This window comes from Pyrus communis, chromosome 5 (genome assembly GCF_041283825.1).
Source record: "Pyrus communis isolate YQ-2024b chromosome 5, ASM4128382v1, whole genome shotgun sequence".
In the NCBI taxonomy this organism is placed as follows: domain Eukaryota; kingdom Viridiplantae; phylum Streptophyta; class Magnoliopsida; order Rosales; family Rosaceae; genus Pyrus; species Pyrus communis.
The window spans coordinates 661,038-682,562 of NC_142569.1; the positions used below are offsets into that span (position 1 = coordinate 661,038).

The window sequence follows — 21,525 nt, forward strand, 5'->3', positions numbered from 1 at the left end:
ATGGTGCTGGGACTAATAAAACTCAAGCAAGTAAGGGTGCATTCTAGAAATGCAGCACAAAAAGCACAAACTTGGAGAGCAAGCAAGCCTCTAGAATTAATCCATTCAGATGTTTGTGGACCAATATAGGTCACAACATTTGGAGGAAACAGATATTTCTTGACTTTCATTGATGATGCAACTAGAATGTGTTAGGTTATCTTCTGAATCACAAATCAAAAGTGTTCAAGAAATTCAAAGTCATGGTTGTATTGTAGAGTGGCTACAAAAGTTTAAAGTTAAGATGTGGCAGAGGTGGAAAGTACAACTCTCATGGATTTAATTAGTTCTGTGAAGATTTGGGGCTTGAGAAACAGTTGACAGTGGCTTATTTTCCACAGCAAAATGGTGATGTTGAGAAGAAGAATATAACTATTGTTGAAATGGTTAAGAGTATGCTTCATGACAAGCATTTGCCTTATGAATTTTGGGAGAATCAGTCAACACAGCTGTGTATCTTCTCAATAGGTGTCCAACCAAGGTTGTGGAACACAAAACTCCCTTTGAAACCTTCAGTGGCAGAAAACCAGGTATTCAACACTTAAAAGTGTTTGGAAGTATTTGTTATGGTCATATACCTGGACAATTAAGATATATAGAAGCTTGATGAAGCCTTTATGAAAGGTATATTTGTTGGATATGAAAAGATGGAGAAAAGATACAGGATTTTTAATTTGAGTACCAAGAAGATTTTTTTGTCAAGAAGTGTTGTGTTTGATGAGAAGGGTACTTGGATTTGGGATGCATAGAATTATGACAAGCTAACATTTCCTGTTAATGTCAATCTACCTGAGATTGATCATGGAGTTCATCTAGAAGGGAGCAAGTGTACAACACATGAGGTCACAGATTCTCAATCTGATAGTGGTGAATCAAGCACAACTAAAGCTACACCAGTCAAAGAGAGATGATTGAGTGAAATCTATGATAGATACAATGTAAGCATGATTGAACTAGAGAGTTTCACTGATGCTGCCACTGATATAGCTTGGAAGAAAGCAATGGATGCTGAGATTGAGCTGATTGGGAAGAACAAGACTTGGGAATTGGTTGATAAACCATTAGGCAAACCCCTTGTTGGAGTGAAATGGATCTACAAGACCAAATTAAATATGGATGGGACACTTCAGAAGCACAAGGCAAGACTAGTTGCCAAGGGGTATACACAGAAGCCAGGGGTGATTTCAATTAAACTTTTGCTCATGTTGCAAGATTGGATACCATCAAAACACTCATAGATTTAGCAGCTCAAAAGAAGTGGAAGTTGTATCAATTAGATGTGAAATTAGCTTTTCTAAATGGTGTATTGCAAGATGAAGTCTTCATTGATCACCAGAGGGTTATGTTGTGCAAGGTGTAGAAGATAAGGTCTACAAGCTTAAGAAGCATCAAGGGGTTAGTATGAAGAAATTGTTGCTCACTTGCATAACTATGGATTTACCAGAAGTCCTAGTGAAGCAACATTGTATATGAAGTCAATAGGAGAAAATGAAAGCATTATTGTCTTTATCTATGTAGATGACATTATCTACACAGGTAGTAACACTGAGTTGTTGGAAGAATTTAAGTGTGACATGATGAGAAGATCTGAAATGATAGACTTCAGACTGCTATATAATTTTCTTGGAATGGGAATTCTTCAATCTAAATCTGGAATTTTCATTAACCAAAGGAAATATGCAGTGAGTTTACTGCAAAAATTTGGGTTGAAGAACTGCAAACCTGTTAGCACTCCATTGATGGTGAGTGACAAACTCAAGAAAGATGATGAGAGTGAGAAAACAAATGAAAATGTCTATAAACAATTGGTTGGAAGTGTTCTATATCTAACTGCAACCAGACCATATTCATGTTTGCAGCCAGGTTACTTGCTAGATTCATGCATGGACCAACAAAGAAGCATTTGGGAGTAGCAAAGAGAGTGCTCAAATATAATACAAGGCACATTAGACTATGGGATTAAATATGAGAAAGGCAAAGAATCAATTCTCATAGGCTATTATGACAGTGATTGGAGTGGTGATGAAACTGATATGAAAATCACTTTTGGATATACATTCTCATTTGGAAGTGGGTCTTCTCTTGGGCCTCGGTTAAACAACATAGTGTTGCTTTGTCAACAGTTGAAGCTAAGTACATGAGTACAACTGAAGCAACCACTCAAGCTGTGTGGTTAAGGTTTGTAGTCCAAGATTTTGGTGAAGAACAAGCTACCCCCATCTACTGTGATAATACATATGCCATTGCTATGACAAGGAATCCATTGTTCTATCAAAGAACAAAGCACATTGGAATAAGGTATCACTACATTCGAGAAGCATTACAGTCAAACATTATCAAACTGATCTATTGCGAATCAGAAGATCAACTTGCTGATATTTTCACCAAGGCACTTCCCAAAGATCATTTTTGTGCACTCAAGGAGAAGCTCGGAGTTAAACTAGCTACCAGCTTAGAAGGGAATGTTGGAGCATAAGCATGGCAGCTAGTTCAATCATTCAAGGTTGCAGCAATGAAGAAGAAGAAAAAGTTTGAAATTGTTCAATCAAATTGTGTATTGAACAGACAAGATTAAAACATCTTAATGGTGTGTATCTTGCCACGTGTCCAGTTAGTTAGAAATTAAGTGAAAGCATGTGTGTTGCACGTGATCATAGTCACGGTGCTTTGACGTAATTACAACAGCTATATAGCCGAGTTTGCAGGTGATATTTGTGGGATCGAATCCAACGTGAATTCAAAGAAAGCAACATACTATCCTTCTTGAAAGTTCATCTCTGTTATTCCCTCTACAAATTCATTTCAATTTCTCGTCGAATTAATCACAATTACTTAGAGAAATCTAGCTCAAAAGGTAACTTAAACACTAACAATTTCTCCTCATGACATCTTCATAGGGAAAAGCTTCAACTCGTTCATATTCCTTAAGCTATCCTCTCTTTCTTTCTGATCCGGCTGGACCACGTTTTGTTCCGGCCGAACCGTTGGCATTTTCTGATACTCCATTCGTAGTGTACCAGATAGCTTGGGGCATGTAATGTGGCTTTGATTATAGGCCAGCTGCTCCTGCTGCTGAATTAAGTAACAAAGAATGCTGAATAATAAAGCACAAAGCATCGAAGAGTCAAGGTTACTAGCTTTGCGGCGTTTAATGTCAATGTGGTGGTTTTTGCTTTGATTTAATAAATCAAGGTTTTAGGCCCGGCTAGCTGCTACTACTGCTGCTTCTACATACTTAATATATGCTTTGCTTAATTAATTAATTAACAAAGAATGTTGGAAAGCATAAAACCACCAAATCCATCAATTCGAACTCTTAAAATTTGATCTAACAGTTAAAGTTATTATAACTTTCAATAACGCTTCCTATTTTTGGCCATTGGATTAAATTTCAAGGATCCAGATTAATGGATTTGGAAGATTTGGTGGAAGGGATTTGGAGAAGATCCCTTTCCCTTTTCAATATGCTTTATCCGTACAAGCAACTACCTTTGAAAGCATGCAACACATGCCTCGATAGGACTTGGATCCTCTCCTGAGCTAATGGAGAGGAACCTCCTCATCAATCATCATGGGCCGTTGGATTTTTATCCAACGGTTACAAACAGGGGGTTCCTTTAAAGTTGTAATGATTGTCGCCGTTAGATAAAAATCCAACGGTTCAGGATAATTGATGAGGAGGATCCTCTCCATTAGCTCAAGAGAGGAGGATCCTCTCCATTAGCTCAAGAGAGGAGGATCCAAATCCGTCTCGATATATATATATGTATATTTTTTTTTTAAATTGTTTTATTTGAGGGATGTATTAGTATAATATAAACAAAACGGAAACAACCGACAGAACGTAACAAAGATGTTTGTTTATCATTTTCTATGTAGAAAATTACATCTCATCTCATGTCCTTGAACACGTACATAAATATATATAACACACGATACAAGTTGCTCTGGTGAGCTTTGATCAGGGAGTCAGGAGGGGCTGCGGCCTTCCTTGAGTAGCACGAATATGTTGCCGTTGCCTCTCCTCATAATCTGGAGCTCTCCGTCGAGGTACATTGTAAGCAACCACGACCGGGCATTGCCACTCGAGATGGGTAAACCCTTGAAGGGTGTGAGGCTGCCGTCATCGGCTGTGTAAATTAATATCTTTGTCTGATTTTCTGTATAATTGGACCTGGCAACTTGCAGCACTAAACAAGTTGGAATGGAATCTCTACATAAGGAATTGGACAATGGAATCGGAATTGGAGATAATCGAATCGATTCAGTCTAAAACTTAAAGGAGACTCTAGCATAAGCACTAGTATTTAAACCACATACCAGCACTTTTAATAAATAGGCTTTTGGGCATGCTTGGAAATGTTTCACTAAAAGAAAATTCTCATAAAAAAATTCGCACATCAGGTGCGGCATCCTTTTCATTCATTATGCCAGAGACCAATATTTTAGTTCGATCGAGCCTGCAAGAAAACTGGGATTCAACAGGTACCGCCGAATTAACAGTACAAACTACATCGAAAGGCAATTAACCAACAGTCCCATTGCACGCTTCAGGAACCATGCCTGGCCCCCTAAGAGGTGATTGCACATGTAGCTAAGAAACAATTATTGACACACAATCCAGCTCATCGTAATAGTTTTCTGTTTACTTTGTGTAACTAATTGTAGTCTTAATGTAATTAGTTACACTTGATTAGGTGCTAATCATTATTGACAGTTGTATATATACACAGTTGTAAAGATTCTTTCAATTAATGAAAACAGAACAATTCACAATTCTCATATGGTATCAAACGCCTTTGCTTAACCGCTTCTTCGCGATCCTCTCCATCTCTTTGCGATTCCAAAAAAGAGCTAAGAAACAGTACGTTAGTAACCTTAACTCTTCGATTCCTTTATGCTTTATTATTCAAGATTCTTTGTTGCTTAATTAAGTAAAACATACAGCAAATGGTAACTTTAAATATCCAGCTAGAAAATGGTAACTTCAAATATTCGATCATTTTAAGCTTTACTCAGATGGACTATAAATCAAACCGAAAACCACCACATTAAACTCACCAAGCTGGCTAGTACTCAGATGGAGTCCCAGAGAACGCCCACTGTTCCACCATGTCAAAATGAGGAAGAAGACCTAAAGAATAAGGTAGCAAGATTAGAAGAAATGAAAATCCCTTATGAATATTTCATACAGGGTAACTGGGAAGGCGTGAAGAAATACTAGGAGAGGCATCCGGCAAAATTGCTCAGGCCAATGACGCTGAACGGGAACAATGTACTTCACCTTGCGGCTTCTTGCAGCAGCAACTGTCAAAGAGACCTCAAATTTCTTATTGATATATGCAGCGGTTCAACCAGCAACGTGAGTTGTTCTTTGAGGATTCCGAATAATGACGGAAACAATGTTCTTCACCAGGTGGCTGTGTCCGGCAGTGTGGAAGCGGCTGAGTTCTTGGTGAACAAATACAACGACCCTGTCCCAGACATTTGTCATACTGATGAAGAGAATGATACGCAGCCGCTGCTGTGGACTCGGAACAAATTAGGAGAAACTCCACTGTACAGAACGGCTGCTTTCGGTCACACTAAATTGGTCAAGTTTTACTGTGACAAACTGAAGGCAGAAAGTCCGGACAATCTAATTAAGAAGCAGTTCAAGAGATCTGACAAAATCTCCATTCTTCATATTGCTGTCATCGCCCAACATTTTGGTCTCTCTCTCCCTCAAAAATGCATACATTGATTCACAACACGTAATATATATGGAGAGATGCAGATTAATAACTTTTGCTCTTTTGTCTTCCACAATGCAGAGACTGCTTATTGGTTGCTAAAGAGGTACAGGAATCTAGGAAAAAAGAGAGACGCAGAAGGATTGACAAGCCTTCAGTTGTTAGCCCAAATGCCAACTGCCCTTGAGCCACGGTTTCAAGAAAGCCAATGGAAGATGCTCATTTATCATTGTACGTATCCTTACTCGACTGCTATGTACAAGAGTATGATTGTGCGCGCCTTTTCTTTGTAAAGCATTAATCTTATAGTTAATTATTGTTATATATGCAGGCCTTCCTGATGGAGGTGATGTGGTCACACCAAATCAGAAGGATGATGTGGAGAGCAGCACGGATAGCCACCATCCCCGTCAATCCATCTTTCGGAACAAGTTTGCAGGTCATCTAATTAATTGATCGAATAATTAAACGGCTACCTAGCTAAATCGTTTACTTCAGTTGGATTTGTTCAATGTTCCTAACGAAGTTGCTTGCATAAAATGGTTGGCAGTTGTTGTGAAGGCTTACTATTCATTAAGGAAATCCCTTGCTAAAGGTTGGTTTACTTTCTGCCTTTGCCTCAGTGTATTTTTATCCAGGCGAACTCTTGTTACTGGGACTCCACAAAAGTCATTACGCACTTGTTTCTTATGATTTTACAATAGAAAAAGAAGAGTGCATGATGACTTCGTTGCAGTGCCAATAACAACTATCTAATTATGACACACTAATGTATACATATGCTTGATCATGTGATAAATAGAAGAAGGAGGCCTGCAGGGCGGCATAATATATAGGATATGGAAGGACAAGAAAAATAAAAAATCACTAAAGAAACTCATCGAATTGCTCGTCGAGGATGACCATTCTTGGTTCATTACTAACAAGGACGCAAAGCCCAAGGCTGTTTCTGTGGGGCCAGTGAATAAAGATGGTGATTCCGGTGGCGAAATAGGAAAGGAAGCAACCAAATCGGGTAAGGGGGCGAAGATTGAAGTTTACAACTCTACCCTATTGCTTATAGCAACTATCAAAGGAATTATGCCCATTGTGGAAGAGATACTTAAGCAGCATCCTCAGGCAGTCGAGCACCTTAACAACGACGAACAGAACATTTTGCATCTGGCCATTCTGAACCGTAAGACAGAGATCCTTAATCTTATTCAAAACAAACCAACTTTGAAGTCGAAGCTGAATGAGAGGATAGACCGCAATGGAAACACCATTTTGCACCATGCTGCAGATAGGAGTTACTATTCTATATCGTTGTCTCAGAAATTAATAGGCCCTGCCATGCAATTGCAAGCTGAGCTGCGCTGGTTCCTGGTAATGTTCTCTTGCTAATGTTGTTGCACAAATATTTATATTACCGATTAAGTCCATCAATCTTATCAAATACTTATATTGTCAGGCAAATACTTATGTTACTAATTAAGTCTGTTCACTTTGGTAAAAGACTCATGTTGTTAGACAAATACTTCTATTACAAAATCTATGTATACGTGGCCATGATTAATGCGTACGTACGTGTTTGTGTCAGCGTGTAAGAGAGATAGTACCGCCTCATTACACCATTCACCACAACAAGAAGGATCAGACAGCGGAGGAGATGTTCAACTATTGGCATGAGGTGTAAATTTATCACAACAAGAAGAAGGATTAATGCTTTCCTTATTGTTTTTGTTATCGTGTAAAATTTATTGTGTGTTATGTATGTGTATGTACCTGTTCAAGGACATGAGGTGTAAATTTAACAAAGAAAATGATAAACACACACTTTATTACATTTTGTCGGTTGTTTCCATTTTGTTTATATTATACTACTGGATGATGCGAGAGAGTTTTTAAATTTTGTAAATTAAATGATATAGAAATTGATGATATGATTATTATTTAAATATTAATTAACATGCTTATTTCTTATTGATATTTATTGACACACCCCGACCGAAGTCAAGGCATGCTGGCCGTCACGTGAGCGTGACGTAGCCATGTGCGCTGTGCGGAAGCGATATTTTATAAGAAAAGTACGACTAATTAAAACCAAATACGATAGGTTCTAAAGAAAGTTTAAGTGTGATTACACAACCAGAGCACAAAGTCTAAGTGCAGTCAAACATAAGATGTACATATTTAACAACACTCGACGATGATCCTATATGAGTGGTGGTTTGTCAGAACTTTCAGCTGGACACCTCGAGACTCACCGATATACGCTACCTAGAACCTGGAGGGGCGCAAAACAAAGTTGAGTGGGTCAGCAAAACGAACGTATTCATAACCTTCTTTTCTCTTTTGAATATACTAACCCTTCGCCGTAAAACAAGTATAGTTTCCCAGAAGTAAAATATATAATCATATACGTAATATATATCAAATCATGCTGAACAATATGAATGTATGTCATACCAAATATCATAACTGAATTCTCAACATTTATATGTGAATCTGAGGGAATAACATATAATCAATTCAACGCTCGGCTATAAACATAATTCATACTCTATCATCATAATCAACTCAGCCCTTGGCTGCATATATAGCTCATAATCATCTCATCTCATCATGTATATATATGTATAACCTGCACACAATCAATATGACCTCACGTGGTCTGCAATTCATCATCGTATATAACATAATATGCTCTAGTGCTACAATCACGTGAAGCTGTGCGATAAATCGCGGGTCACCTACAAGTCGAACCCACATAAGTGGTCTATACGACAGGCTGTGCACCTAGCTTGGATCCAAGGCGAGCATGCGGTGCGGGAGGTGAACATACACGTGAAGGCTATGCCCCTATCTCTAGGCGGGAGCACTAATATACGTGTGCAAGTAAATGAGCTTTCAATCACATCTTTATCATATCATTCTTCATATCTCAATCATATCTCATGATCGTTATCAGCATAATATCTCAATCGTATCTCAATTATATCTCAATCATATCACAAACATATCTCGATCATGTCACAATCGCATCTCAATTATATCTCAATCATATTTCAATCATATCACAATCGTATAATTCATCATATTTCAATCATAACTCAGTCATATTCCAATCATATCTCAATCATATTTCATTTGTATTTCCATAGTATTTCAATCGTATTCCAAACGTATTTCATACGTATATCAAATATATTTCAAAGGTATTTCATACGTATATCAAATGTAGCTTACCTGGGCCTCCTCAGCACCATGCAACATTATGCATAATTATGGTAATGCACATATTAAAATATGATGCATATATGACAGGATATTTAATTCGTATTTCTTTTAAAATACGTTTTCTGGGAAATACGTCAAGCATACGTATATATATACTGAAAAATAACTGCCCACTCACTGATAAGTAGCCGGTTCGTAACCTCCTCGCCTAGATTGGTTACGTTCTTCGTCTGTAAAATTTTCACCTATAAAAGAATAATTATAAAATCATTTAAACGCACATACACAAACATTCGTCAATAACTTTCTCATACGTTGCTCAATTTGGGTATGTGAATATACCACGGTGATCTACACGACGTCACGAACACGTGACAATTTTCAGAACTTGATTTGGATGTTTTGCCGGAACTTGATTTGGATCTACACGACGTCACGAACACGCGTCGCCGGACTGGTTTCGCCGGAGGTGGGTGTTTTGCCGGAATTTCTGGGTAACTTCAAAGTGTCATAACTTCTTCATTTCTTAACCATTTTCGACGTACTTTATATCAAAATGAAGGTATTGATGAGACGAACACATCCATACCTGCCTCGACCCCTAACTCGGCGTGGATTCACCAGAAAAATTCCCGAAAGCTCCGGCCAAACTTTGAACTTGTCGTTCTCCGTGTTCTTACGTCCAAACACTTCCAACGAACTACTTCAAGCCTCCTTAGGACCTCAAGAAGCTTTCTATAAGCTTGAAAAGTCCTAAAAATCAACCAATAAAAAGTTGATGAATAGTACCTAAACCGGAGTTCGTATTTTCGACGTGAAAACGTTATAGTTCTTACCTGAAATTGGTATGGTTGGACTCGTATCGTCGAAATGAAGAAGATGGTGATTTTATTTTCGTCGATCCATGAAGTTTTGAAGAATTGGTGTTGTTGCCGTGTGTTTGAGAGTGAGGGAGAGAGAGAGCTTGACGGGGAGAGAGGAAGAATGAAAACAGGTTTGAGGAAGTCACGGAAAGGAAAAGGAAAAGGAGAAGAAACGTGCAACCCGTGTATGTACAGTGCCCTGTCTTTAATCATTCCACACAATCAAACAAACCGTCCAACTTTAAAAAAAATTTAGGATAATTAAACACACTTCACACATATGAAAATGTTATTTCGGGACGGGTCGTCACATTTATTCTTTATTAATGACACATAATTTAATTTATAAATTTAATCTCTATAATATTATTTTTATACTACTGCATTCCTCAAATAAAAAATATATATATTTAATCGAGGCACGTATTGCATGCTTGCAAAGGTACATGATTGTACGGATGAAGCATATTTAAAAGGGGTGCTATTAAATGGCGATTAACCTTTAAATATTCGATCGTTGTATGCTTTACGATTCCCAACATTCTTTCGAATTAATATATAAAATTATAAATTTATATTGTAGCTAGACGTGTTTCACACTTTGTGAGAACAATTTATACCTGAAGGTAACGTTATAGCTAGACGTGTTTCACACTTGGATATTAAATATTAATTAACGTGTTTATTTTTTATTTGTAATACATTATTTAATTTGTAAATTTGGTTTAAAAGTTTAGTCTCTTTAACATTATATACAATCAAATTATCAACAACTACATAATTTAGTTTACAAAATTAAGTTTCAAAATTTGATCTCCGTAACATTACCCATAATTAAAACCTAATATTATAAGCAAAGGTCGATGCTTGTACGGATAAAGCACGTACAGCTAAAAAGCAGGAAGTAACCTGAACTCTTCGATCCTTTATGCTTTATCGTTCAATATTCTGTGTTACTAAATTAAGTAAAGCATATGACAGTAGCAGTAGCAGCTGCCTATAAATCAAAGCAACAACCGCCGCATTACATGCCCCAAGCTATCTAGTACACTACAAATGGCGTACTGGAAAACGCTAACGGATCGGCCGGATCGGATGAAAGAGAGAGTGGATAGCTGTCGGCCGGATCAGAAAGAGAGATTAAGCAAAATGCAAGACTTGAAAGATTCCTATAAATATGCCATGAATGAGGAATGGGAATGGGAACAGCTGAAGGAAAAGTTCGAGAATCATCCGGAAAAACTGCTCGATGAAATGACAGTGGACGGGGACACTGTATTTCACCTTGCGGCTTCTTGCAGCAGCAAATCAGGTAAAGAAGTCCTCGAAAAGGTTATCAATATACTCAATTCAACCAATGAAAAGATAAAGGCTCTAAGGTTTCCTAATAAGTACGGAAACAATACTCTCCACGAGGTGAGTGTGTCCGGCAATAAGGAAGCGGCAGAGTACCTGGTGAGCAAATTCAACGAGCCTGTTCCAGAAGAGGTCAGGATCATCAGTACTAGTAGTACTGATAAAGACAATTATGCGCGGAAGCTGCTGGATCTGGAGGGTCGGGATTCAGAGAATTATGCGCTGCAGCTGCTGGAGACACGGAACTATTTAGGAGAAACTCCGCTCTTCAGGGCGGCTGCTCTCGGTCACACTGACTTGGTGAAGTTTTATGCCGACAAACTACAGGATCAGGAGGACAATCTTTGGAGGCACTTCCACAGAGATGACAAAATGTCCATTCTTCATATCACAGTCGTTGCGCAACATTTTGGTCTCTCTCTCTCTCTCTCTCTCTCTCTCTCTCTCTCTCAGAACTCGCAATGTAGATTAATAACTTTTGCTCTTTATCTTCCACAACGCAGAGATAGCTATTTGGTTACTGGAGAAATACCCATATCTAGCGCGCCTTAAGGAAGATAAAGGATTGACAAGCCTTCATTTGCTAGCCCAAATGCCAACTGCCCTTGACCCAAAATTTAAAGAAAGCAAATGGAAGATGCTTATTTATCATTGTACGTACCATTACTCTACAAACTGCTATGTGTGCGCACGTACGCATGCTATATATACACAGGTCCAAGCATGTTTTTTTTTTTTTTTTTAATGAAGCAGTAATCTCATACTTAATATCATTATATATGCAGGTCTTCCCGACGGAGGAAATGTGGTCACACCAAATCAGAAGGATGATGTGGAGAGCGGCATGGATGGCAACCATCCCCGTCGATCCATCTTTCGGAACAAGCTCGCAGGTAATCAAATTTGTAATCTAATTAATTGATCGAATTGGAATTTTTTTCACTATTCTAACGAAGTTGCATGCATTAAATGTTTGGCAGTTGTTATGAAGGCTTACCATTCATTATGGGACACCCTTGCTAAAGGTTTGTTTATTTTCCGCCTCATTTTTATCAAGGCAAACTCTTGTTACTGAAACTCTAAAAAAAAAAAAAATTATTTATTTGTGAAGTTCCGATTTAGTTCCTGAATTATCACCTCAGTAAAAATTAGGTCATTGAATTATTTTTTTGGTAAAATAAGTCCCTAAATTCATTAAAAATTGCTAATTTCATCCCTACTATTATATTCAAAGCTATTTTATCCAATTTTTTGTCAACTTAAATCATTTGACACACTTTAGAGTGTAATACCGTCATTTTCTTGCCTATAAACCCTTAACATTTCATATAGGTTGCGAATCTAACATCTAATTCAATCTCCAAAGTTAACTTACACTATTTCTTATGAAAAACTACTAATTTACCCTTCAAAGTTAACTACTTACACCATTTATTTATGAAAAACTATCAATCTACTCTCCAATGTGTATTACTTGCAAGTACCGTGACTTAAATTGACGGAAAATTGAATATAGTTGCCTTGACTATAATATTAGGGATGTAATTGGCATATTTTTATAATTCAAAGAATGATTTTTCTGAAAAAAATAGTTTAGAGACCTAATTTTTACTAAGATGATAATTCAAGGACTAATTGACAGTTCATCCTATTCCTTATAATTTTATGTGACAACATGAAGAGTACATGATAACTTATTTAGAGTGCTGATAACATCTTCTGCTTGACCATGTGATGGATAGGAATAGGAGGCCCACATGAAGATGTAATCGACACGATATGGAAGGAGAAGAAAAACAAAAAATCACTGAAGAAACTCATCCCATTGCTCGTCATGTTGGACGACTATTCTTTGTTGATTACTAATAAGCAACCAAATATCAGGACCATTTCTCTAGGGTCAGGGGAAAAACCTGATAAAGAAAAGGAAGCAACCAAATCGGATAAGACAAATGGTGATGAAGGAGCTGAAAAAGGAAAGGCGGCCGCAGTTAAGCATTTCTCTGGGGTCGGGGAGATAACCGTATCGGATAGATGTAAAAAAGAAGAGGAAGCAACCAAATCAAAAAAGGAGGCGAGGAGTGAAGCTTACAAATCTACTCCATTGCTTATAGCAACTATCACAGGATTTTCAACCATTGTGAAGGAGATACTTGAACAGCATCCTCAGACAGCCGAGCTTGTTAACGAAAATGAACGCAACATTTTGCATCTGGCCATTAAGAACCGTCAGAAAGAGATCCTTGATCTTATCCAAAGCAAACCAACTCTGATGTCAAAGCTGAATGGGAGGATAGACCACAATGGAAACACCATATTGCACCAGGCTGCAGATAGGACTTACTATTCTATAGCATTGTCTCAGAAATTAATAGGCCCTGCCATGCAATTGCAAGAAGAGCTGCACTGGATGCTGGTAATATTCTCTTGCTAGACTTATGTTGTCACACAGATATTTGTATTACTAATTAAGTCTATCGACCTTATAAATTCTTATGTTGTTAGACAAATATTTCTATTACAAAACCTATACGTTGACATGATAAATGTGCACGTGTGTTTGTGTCAGCGTATAAAAGAGATGCTACCGCCTCATTACATCATGCACCACAACGACAAGGATCAGACAGCGGAGGAGTTGTTCAACGCTGGGCATGACAAGCTTCTGAAGTCCGCACAAGAATGGGTAAAAGAAACGGCTCAGTCATGCTCAACCGTGGCGGTGCTAGTGGCCACTGTGGTCTTTGCAGCCGCCTACGCCATTCCTGGGGGTAATAACCAGAGTGGTCGTCCTGTTTTAGAGAACAATCCTCTCTTTTTGCTCTTTACCAGCATGGACGTTGTGGCCATCGCCAGCTCATTATCTTCTGTGGCATTCTTTCTCTCGGTCCTCTCTTCCCCTCTCGAGTACCCATATTTCGTTAAAAGCATTCCTCGCAAGGTCATGATAGGATTCGTTTTTCTCTTTTTGTCCATGGCAACCACCATGCTCGCCTTTGCTGCCACTATTTTGCTCTTGATTCACATCGAGAAAAAATGGACCAAGTCTCTACTTTACCCTATTGCTTTTTTCCCGGTCCCTCTATTCGGCCTGCTTCAGTTTCCCATGTATCAATTTGTCAAAATCATGTTTCTGAAAATGGATGCCTGGTTTTTCAAACCCTTATTCCGCTTCTTTGGCTTTCGCAAGAAGAAATTAATTTGGAGGAAGATTAATGCGCATTGAATCACATAAAATTTTCATCGGAGCACATGCAATATGTGGTGCAGATTCACCATCTTGCTACATAAATATTTTATTTATTGTTATCATTTGAATATTTCGGATTTTTCTTATTTTCTTCCTATTTTAACAATGTTATTAATTGTGTCTTCATTCACAAGTACAGGCAATAAGTGAAGAATAAAGGCTTTCACAAATTGTTGCTAAAAATTATGTCTCTTGCATGCTTTTATTGATTTGTAATCATCACTACCCGGGTTCAAACCCTATTCTCTTCACGTAAATTAAATAATGATATCACTTGTAATAAAATTAAGAAATAAAATATAAATCTTATTTAAGCGTAATCAAGTTGATTAGATTAATCTAGACTCTTGGATTGAGCCTGTTGTACAAAGAATTACAGGTAATGTTACATAATCTATATATGCGTGCTTCTTAGAGCAACTCCATCCCTAAAAAATGAACTGGCCCAAAATCTATTTAATCCACCCAAATGAATAGTAATTGACTCCAATGAACGGTAATTGCCAAGTGCATCTCTACCCCTAAAAAATGAGCTGGGCAACAGTCTAGTCAATTTGTATTAAAATATTATTAAATTTTTTATAAAATAATAAAAAAATATTTTTATTTTTATTTTCGGATAGAATTTTTAACCAATCTTGTTACGCCACGTGTCATTTTCTGAAATTACAATTTTGTGAAAGATGGTTAGGTATTTATATATAAAATATTTTTTTCTGTATTTTTAAATAATTTTTTATTAAGTTAATTTATCTAGACCGTTGGATTTAAAAAAAAAATGAAATCCAACTGTCCAAAAGTGGACACATGGCCCACGGTAAGATTCTGGCAAATTTTTTTTTCTTAATGCTAGAACACACGCCCACGCACCAATTGCAAAAATAAAAAAAAAAAAAAAATCACATGGCTAACATCAGCCTAGCGTAATGTAGGCCGGTCTCTTGCTCAATCCATTATGTGCTGGACTCAAAGCTGGCCTTCACTTTGGGCTAGCCTATTGGGTGGGGTGGAGTGGGTTTTTGGGGGACTGGCCTTAAAAATAGACTTTGGGCTAGCACATTTGTTAGGGGTGGAAGTGCTCTTATAAGCATACAAGTTTAAACCGCATTGATGTGCACACACACGTGTGTGTGTGTGTGTGTGTGTATTTTGTAACGCTCCCTGTCTTGGGTCTTGAATCAGTGTCTGTATTTGTTTACACTGCAATCCCCTCTTAGAGGGCCATCCATGGTTCCTGAAATGTGCAATAGTTGCAGCCGATTTCATGGCTTCCATGGACTTGTACATCATGTAACTGCCCCAGTTATAACTTAGCCAATGGGACGGCTTGTTAATTGCCTTTCAATGAAGTTTGTACTGTTAATTAGGCGGTACCTATTGAATCGCCGTTTAATCTTATAGTGAATGAAAATGATGCAGCACCTGATGTGCGAATTTTTTTTTATGTGAATAAGTTCTTTTTAGTGGAACTTATTATGTGAACTTTTATGTGAATTTTTTTTTATGATGCAGCACCTGATAAGTTCTTTTTAGCTAATAAGTTTTTTTTATGTGAATAAGTTCTTTTTAGCTAATAAGTTCTTTTTATGTGAATTTTTTTTTTATGATGCAGCACCTGATGTGCGAATTTTTTTTTATGGATGCCCAAAAGCCTACTGATTAAAGTGCTTATATGGTTTAAATATGAAGTTCTTTCACTACAGTCTCCTACGTTTTAGATTGAATCAATTCGATTATCTCCAATTCCTTGTTGGAATTTTGGATCGTCAGACCCGTCTTATTCTAACGACACCGATACTGTCTCAAACTTTACCACCTACCAAATTCATCAGGTGTTGGGTTTTACCACAAAAAACCTCGGTATTAGTTATAATAGGGTAATCCTATTTAAACCCATTGGTTTTCTTTGAACCCACCGATGTGGGATTCTTAACACTCCCCCTCACGTGTAACCCCATTTAGTGGTTCACACGTAGAGATCCACATCAGCAATTGAAACTTAGAGGTCGGCTCACGTTGGGCCCACTTGTTTTCAATGGAACTCAGTGGTCGTCTCTATATTAAGAGTTCAAACTTATTGTGTTATGGGTGACAAGCTCGTTGGCTTGCACACAAGCTCATTGGCTTGCACAGGCGCAACCGTGGGCTCTGATACTGATCAGCTCATATTTATATATATATATATATATATATATATATTTTTTTTTTTTTTTTACATCAATTCACTTGTCTTTTCTAAGTTAGTTCCTTATATTTTTGAGTTATTTACTTTGTTTTTCGTATTTTGTAGGATTTGTCAAGCAAAGAAAAGAAAAATAACACAAGTGAGATTTTAAATAACAAATTCGTCAAAACTGCCTGTGCAAATCGGCTGACTTTGGAAGCAAGTTACGAACAGCTCATAATGAATTAGAGAATGAGCCTTATATGCTTGGAAAGCTACAAATGTCTATTTTCTGGAACATTTCACGGATTGTTAATATCATTTTTCTAGAAGAAGTTATGGTCATTTTAATACTAAAAGGTTTACAAAAGACTGAGCAGTTTGTAACTGCAATGAAAGCAATAAACCCAATAAATCTAGCAACCAAAACTAATGCAGCTAAGAAAAAGTCAACTGATACCTATTCAATTATCAGAGAAAATAGAATTAAAGATGAGGATGTTACAATTGTGTTACCATTTCCTCTCACTTATTGTCATCACTAAATGGCTATTACTGGGTGAGTTAAGGAGAAGAAAATGGGGCAGCAAAAATAAAAAGGGAAATAGGTTGCAGGTTGCAGCGGCAAGGTCGAAGGATAGAAAAAAATAGAACAAAAATAAAAAGGGAAACAAAAGGGGAGCTAACGGAAAAAGTAATAGAGAAGGAAGGAGAAAATCTTGGCATTCTCTTCCTTCGGTTTTATCTTCTCAAACTCATGTCTTTCTTTTGGTTTTATTTAAGGATTATGTGTAACTAAATTTTTAGTAGTTAGGGGCCGTTTTGAAGGCCCGAATATGATTACAAGTTTGTTATGGCATTTCGTTTGAATTACTTTTATGAATGGATGAAAATTGGTTCACTACTTATGTCAGTGATGAGTTCTTTATGTGTTTTTTACGAATGCATACTTAGTAAGCATATCTAGGATTCTAACGTTATGAATATATGTGTGTTTGCCTTTATCGAATGAGGACCTACATATGTTCTAGAGTAGTACTTGTTAATTGCGATTAACATGTGAACCAATTTCTAGGATAAGTAGACAATGCTAGTACTTACGATGTCATGTGATGACTCAAACTCTTTTCATTCTTAATGATTTCTACTTGTTAAATCTATGAACACGCCATTCTAGATTGTATGTTAGAGACTAAGTTAAGTTGAAAACGTCATTCTCTTAACATACTACATAAGAAAGAGTAATAAGTTGAGTTCTAACATTGAGCCAACTTGAGCATCTTCATCCAGAAATAAAAGGAATTTGAATGAAACATAACATGTTTGCATGATTATTTGGTGGTGGATAGCAATTTCCCTAACTCGTTTTCTTATCTTGTGAACTACAATCTATTTTTATTATTTAAAATATGTTTCTATCCTGTTTTTGTTCGATTTAATTTAAATAGCAAATCAACTCCAAAAATCCCAAAAATTTGTGTGAGAGTAGCTCTATGTGTTTAGTATCTACATATAAAATTTCGTACACTTCAGATAAGTGTAAGTGGCTCTAATACGATGGATGGTCAGTAAGGACATCAACCCAGTTTTTGTGACATTTTAAGTAGTTAGATAAAACAATCTTTTGTAAGAAAGACCTTTATTTTCATATGCTACAATTGACAAATCTTAATGTTAATAAGGAAAATCAATAGGACATTTATGTGATACTTTATGGTGTGTTTTTAATCCTATCAGATACCATGTTGAATTTTGGATTGCTGGGCCCACCCCACTCTAACGACACCAATATTGTCCTCAACTTTATCACCTGCCCCATCTATCAGATGTGGGGTTTTACCACAAAAGGTCTCGGTATTAGTTAAAGTTGGGTAATCCTATTTAAACTCAATCTGTCATGTGTGGGATTTTACCACAAAAGGCATCAGTATTAGTTAGAGTAGGGTAATCCTATTTAAACCCATTGGATTTCTTTGAACCCAATGATGTGGGATTCTTAACACCGATATAGTCCCCAACTTTACCACATGTCTAATCCGTAAGGTGTGGGGTTTTACCACAAAGGCCTTGATATCAGTTAAAGTAGGATAATCCTATTTAAACGCATTGGGTTTCTTTGAACCCACCAATATGGGATTCTTAACATTCCTTGGGTGGACGGATTCCATTCTCCAATTCTTGTCGAGAGATTCCATTCCTCTAAAATGGCTTGTTTGGTGCTGTAAACTGACTTGTCCAATTATACAGAAAATCAAACAAAGATATTTACACAACCGGTGACAGCCTCATACCTTTCAAAGGTTTACCCATCTCGAGTGGCAATGCCGAGTCGTGGTTGTTGACAATGTACCTCGACGGAGAGCTACAGATTACGAGGAAAGACAACGGCAACATATTCATGCTACTCAAGGAAGGCCGCAGCCCCTCCTAACTCCCTGGACAGAGCTCACCAGAGCAACTTGTATCATGTGTTGTTTATATGTATGTACCTGTTCAAGGACATGAGACGTAATTTTCTACAAAGAAAATGATAAATAAACACCCTTGTTACGTTCTACGGTTGTTTCCGTTTAGTTTATATTATACAGCTACATCCATCAAATAGAAGTTTGGAGAGTCATGTTGTTATAGTACAAATGACTAGCAATAGGTGTCTTCCACTGCTCATGGATGATATGAATGGTTTTGCACTAAAAACCAGTTGTAAAGGTGATGCTCGGGAATGACACAAAAGACTGGAGCATTTAAATTTCAACAACTTGCAGTTGTTATTAGATAAGGAAATGGTGCTGGGACTAATAAAACTCAAGCAAGTAAAGGTGCATTCTAGAAATGCAGCACATAGATGCCTTCAGTAAAGCACAAACTTGGAGAGCAAGCAAGCCTCTAGAATTAATCCATTCAGATGTTTGTGGACCAATATAGGTCACAACATTTGGAGGAAACAGATATTTCTTGACTTTCATTGATGATGCAACTAGAATGTGTTAGGTTATCTTCTGAATCACAAATCAAAAGTGTTCAAAGTGTTCAAGAAATTCAAAGTCATGGTTGTATTGTAGAGTGGCTACAAAAGTCTAAAGTTAAGATGTGACAGAGGTGGAGAGTACAACTCTCATGAATTTAATCAGTTTTGTGAAGATTTGGGGCTTGAGAAACAGTTGACAGTGGCTTATTTTCCACAGCAAAATGGTGATGTTGAGAGGAAGAATATAACTATTGTTGAAATGGTTAAGAGTATGCTTCATGACAAGCATTTGCCTTATGAATTTTGGGAGAATCAGTCAACACAGCTGTGTATCTTCTCAATAGGTGTCCAACCAAGGTTGTGGAACACAAAACTCCCTTTGAAGCCTTCAGTGGCAAAAAACCAGGTATTCAACACTTAAAAGTGTTTGGAAGTATTTGTTATGGTCATATACCTGGACAATTAAGATATATAGAAGCTTGATGAAGCCTCTATGAAAGGTATATTTGTTGGATATGGAAAGATGGAGAAAAGATACAGGATTTTTAATTTGAGTACCAAGAAGATTTTTTTGTCAAGAAGTGTTGTGTTTGATGAGAAGGGTACTTGGATTTGGGATGCATAGAATTATGACAAGCTAACATTTCCTGTTAATATCAATCTACCTGAGATTGATCATGGAGTTCATCTAGAAGGGAGCAAGTGTACAACACATGAGTTCACAGATTCTCAATCTGATAGTGGTGAATCAAGCACAACTAAAGCTACACCAGTCAAAGAGAGATCATTGAGTGAAATCTATGCTAGATACAATGTAAGCATGATTGAACTAGAGAGTTTCACTGATGCTGCCACTGATATAGCTTGGAAGAAAGCAATGGATGCTGAGATTGAGATGATTGGGAAGAACAAGACTTGGGAATTGGTTGATAAACCATTAGGCAAACCCCTTGTTGGAGTGAAATGGATCTATAAGACCAAATTAAATATGGATGGGACAATTCAGAAACACAAGGCAAGACTAGTTGCCAAGGGGTATACATAGAAGCCAGGGATGATTTCAATGAAACTTTTGCTCATGTTGCAAGATTGGATACCATCAAAACACTCATAGATTTAGCAGCTCAAAAGAAGTGGAAGTTGTATCAATTAGATGTGAAATTAGCTTTTCTAAATGGTGTATTGCAAGATGAAGTCTTCATTGATCACTAGAGGGTTATGTTGTGCAAGGTGTAGAAGATAAGGTCTACAAGCTTAAGAAGCATCAAGGGCTTAGTATGAAGAAATTGATGCTCACTTGCATAACTATGGATTTACCAGAAGTCCTAGTGAAGCAACATTGTATATGAAGTCAATAGGAGAAAATGAAAGCATTATTATCTTTATCTATGTAGATAACATTATCTACACAGGTAGTAGCACTGAGTTGTTGGAAGAATTTAAGTGTGACATGATGAGAAGATATGAAATGATAAACTTCAGACTGCTATATAATTTTCTTGGAATGGGAATTCTTCAATCTAAATCTGGAATTTTCATTAACCAAAGGAAATATGCAGTGAGTTTACTGCAAAAATTTGGGTTGAAGAACTGCAAACCTGTTAGCACTCCATTGGTAGTGAGTGACAAACTCAAGAAAGATGATGAGAGTGAGAAAACAAATGAAAATGTCTATAAACAATTGGTTGGAAGTCTTCTATATCTAACTACAACCAGACCATATTCATGTTTGCAGCCAGGTTACTTGCTAGATTCATGCAGTCAGATATAATACAAGGCACATTAGACTATGGGATTAAATATGAGAAAGGCAAAGAATCAATTCTCAAAGGCTATTATGACAGTGATTGGAGTGGTGATGAAACTGATATGAAAAGCACTTTTGGATATACATTCTCATTTGGAAGTGGGTCTTCTCTTGGGCCTCGGTTAAA

The 21,525-nt window shown here is 37.1% G+C and overlaps 2 protein-coding genes and 1 long non-coding RNA gene across 3 annotated transcripts; 2 read left to right on the forward strand and 1 right to left on the reverse strand.

Annotated features, from left to right (window-relative positions):
- The first annotated feature begins 5,091 nt into the window (after positions 1–5,091).
- LOC148696512 (uncharacterized) lies at positions 5,092–7,596 on the forward strand. Its single transcript, XM_088693552.1, has 6 exons — positions 5,092–5,750; positions 5,853–6,002; positions 6,103–6,210; positions 6,322–6,366; positions 6,574–7,136; positions 7,351–7,596. Exons 1-6 carry the CDS (start codon positions 5,294–5,296, stop codon positions 7,444–7,446), a joined length of 1,419 nt encoding a protein of 472 aa, XP_088549678.1. The 5' UTR covers positions 5,092–5,293; the 3' UTR covers positions 7,447–7,596.
- Positions 7,597–7,844: 248 nt separating this feature from the next.
- LOC148696513 (uncharacterized) lies at positions 7,845–10,046 on the reverse strand. Its single transcript, XR_015962182.1, has 5 exons — positions 9,827–10,046; positions 9,580–9,743; positions 9,333–9,480; positions 9,169–9,235; positions 7,845–8,037 (listed from the first exon to the last, which is right to left on the reverse strand). It is a non-coding gene; the product is annotated as an uncharacterized LOC148696513 (long non-coding RNA).
- A 468-nt stretch (positions 10,047–10,514) lies between these two features.
- LOC137727046 (uncharacterized) lies at positions 10,515–14,642 on the forward strand. Its single transcript, XM_068465989.2, has 6 exons — positions 10,515–11,621; positions 11,713–11,862; positions 11,995–12,102; positions 12,190–12,234; positions 12,952–13,625; positions 13,779–14,642. The coding sequence occupies exons 1-6, from the start codon at positions 10,910–10,912 to the stop codon at positions 14,433–14,435; spliced, it is 2,346 nt and encodes a 781-aa protein (XP_068322090.2). The 5' UTR covers positions 10,515–10,909; the 3' UTR covers positions 14,436–14,642.
- The last annotated feature ends 6,883 nt before the right edge of the window (positions 14,643–21,525 follow it).

Bases quoted from the DNA above. Each gene is read 5' to 3' on its own strand.
- LOC148696512 (XM_088693552.1), top strand. From the start codon at position 5,294: ATGACGCTGAACGGGAACAATGTACTTCACCTTGCGGCTTCTTGCAGC. The intron at 6,003-6,102 runs GTACGTATCCTT...TTATATATGCAG, and splicing joins GAAGATGCTCATTTATCATT to GCCTTCCTGATGGAGGTGAT. The intron at 7,137-7,350 runs GTAATGTTCTCT...TGTTTGTGTCAG, and splicing joins CTGAGCTGCGCTGGTTCCTG to CGTGTAAGAGAGATAGTACC.
- LOC137727046 (XM_068465989.2), top strand. From the start codon at position 10,910: ATGGCGTACTGGAAAACGCTAACGGATCGGCCGGATCGGATGAAAGAG. The intron at 12,235-12,951 runs GTTTGTTTATTT...TGTGATGGATAG, and splicing joins ATGGGACACCCTTGCTAAAG to GAATAGGAGGCCCACATGAA. The intron at 13,626-13,778 runs GTAATATTCTCT...TGTTTGTGTCAG, and splicing joins AAGAGCTGCACTGGATGCTG to CGTATAAAAGAGATGCTACC.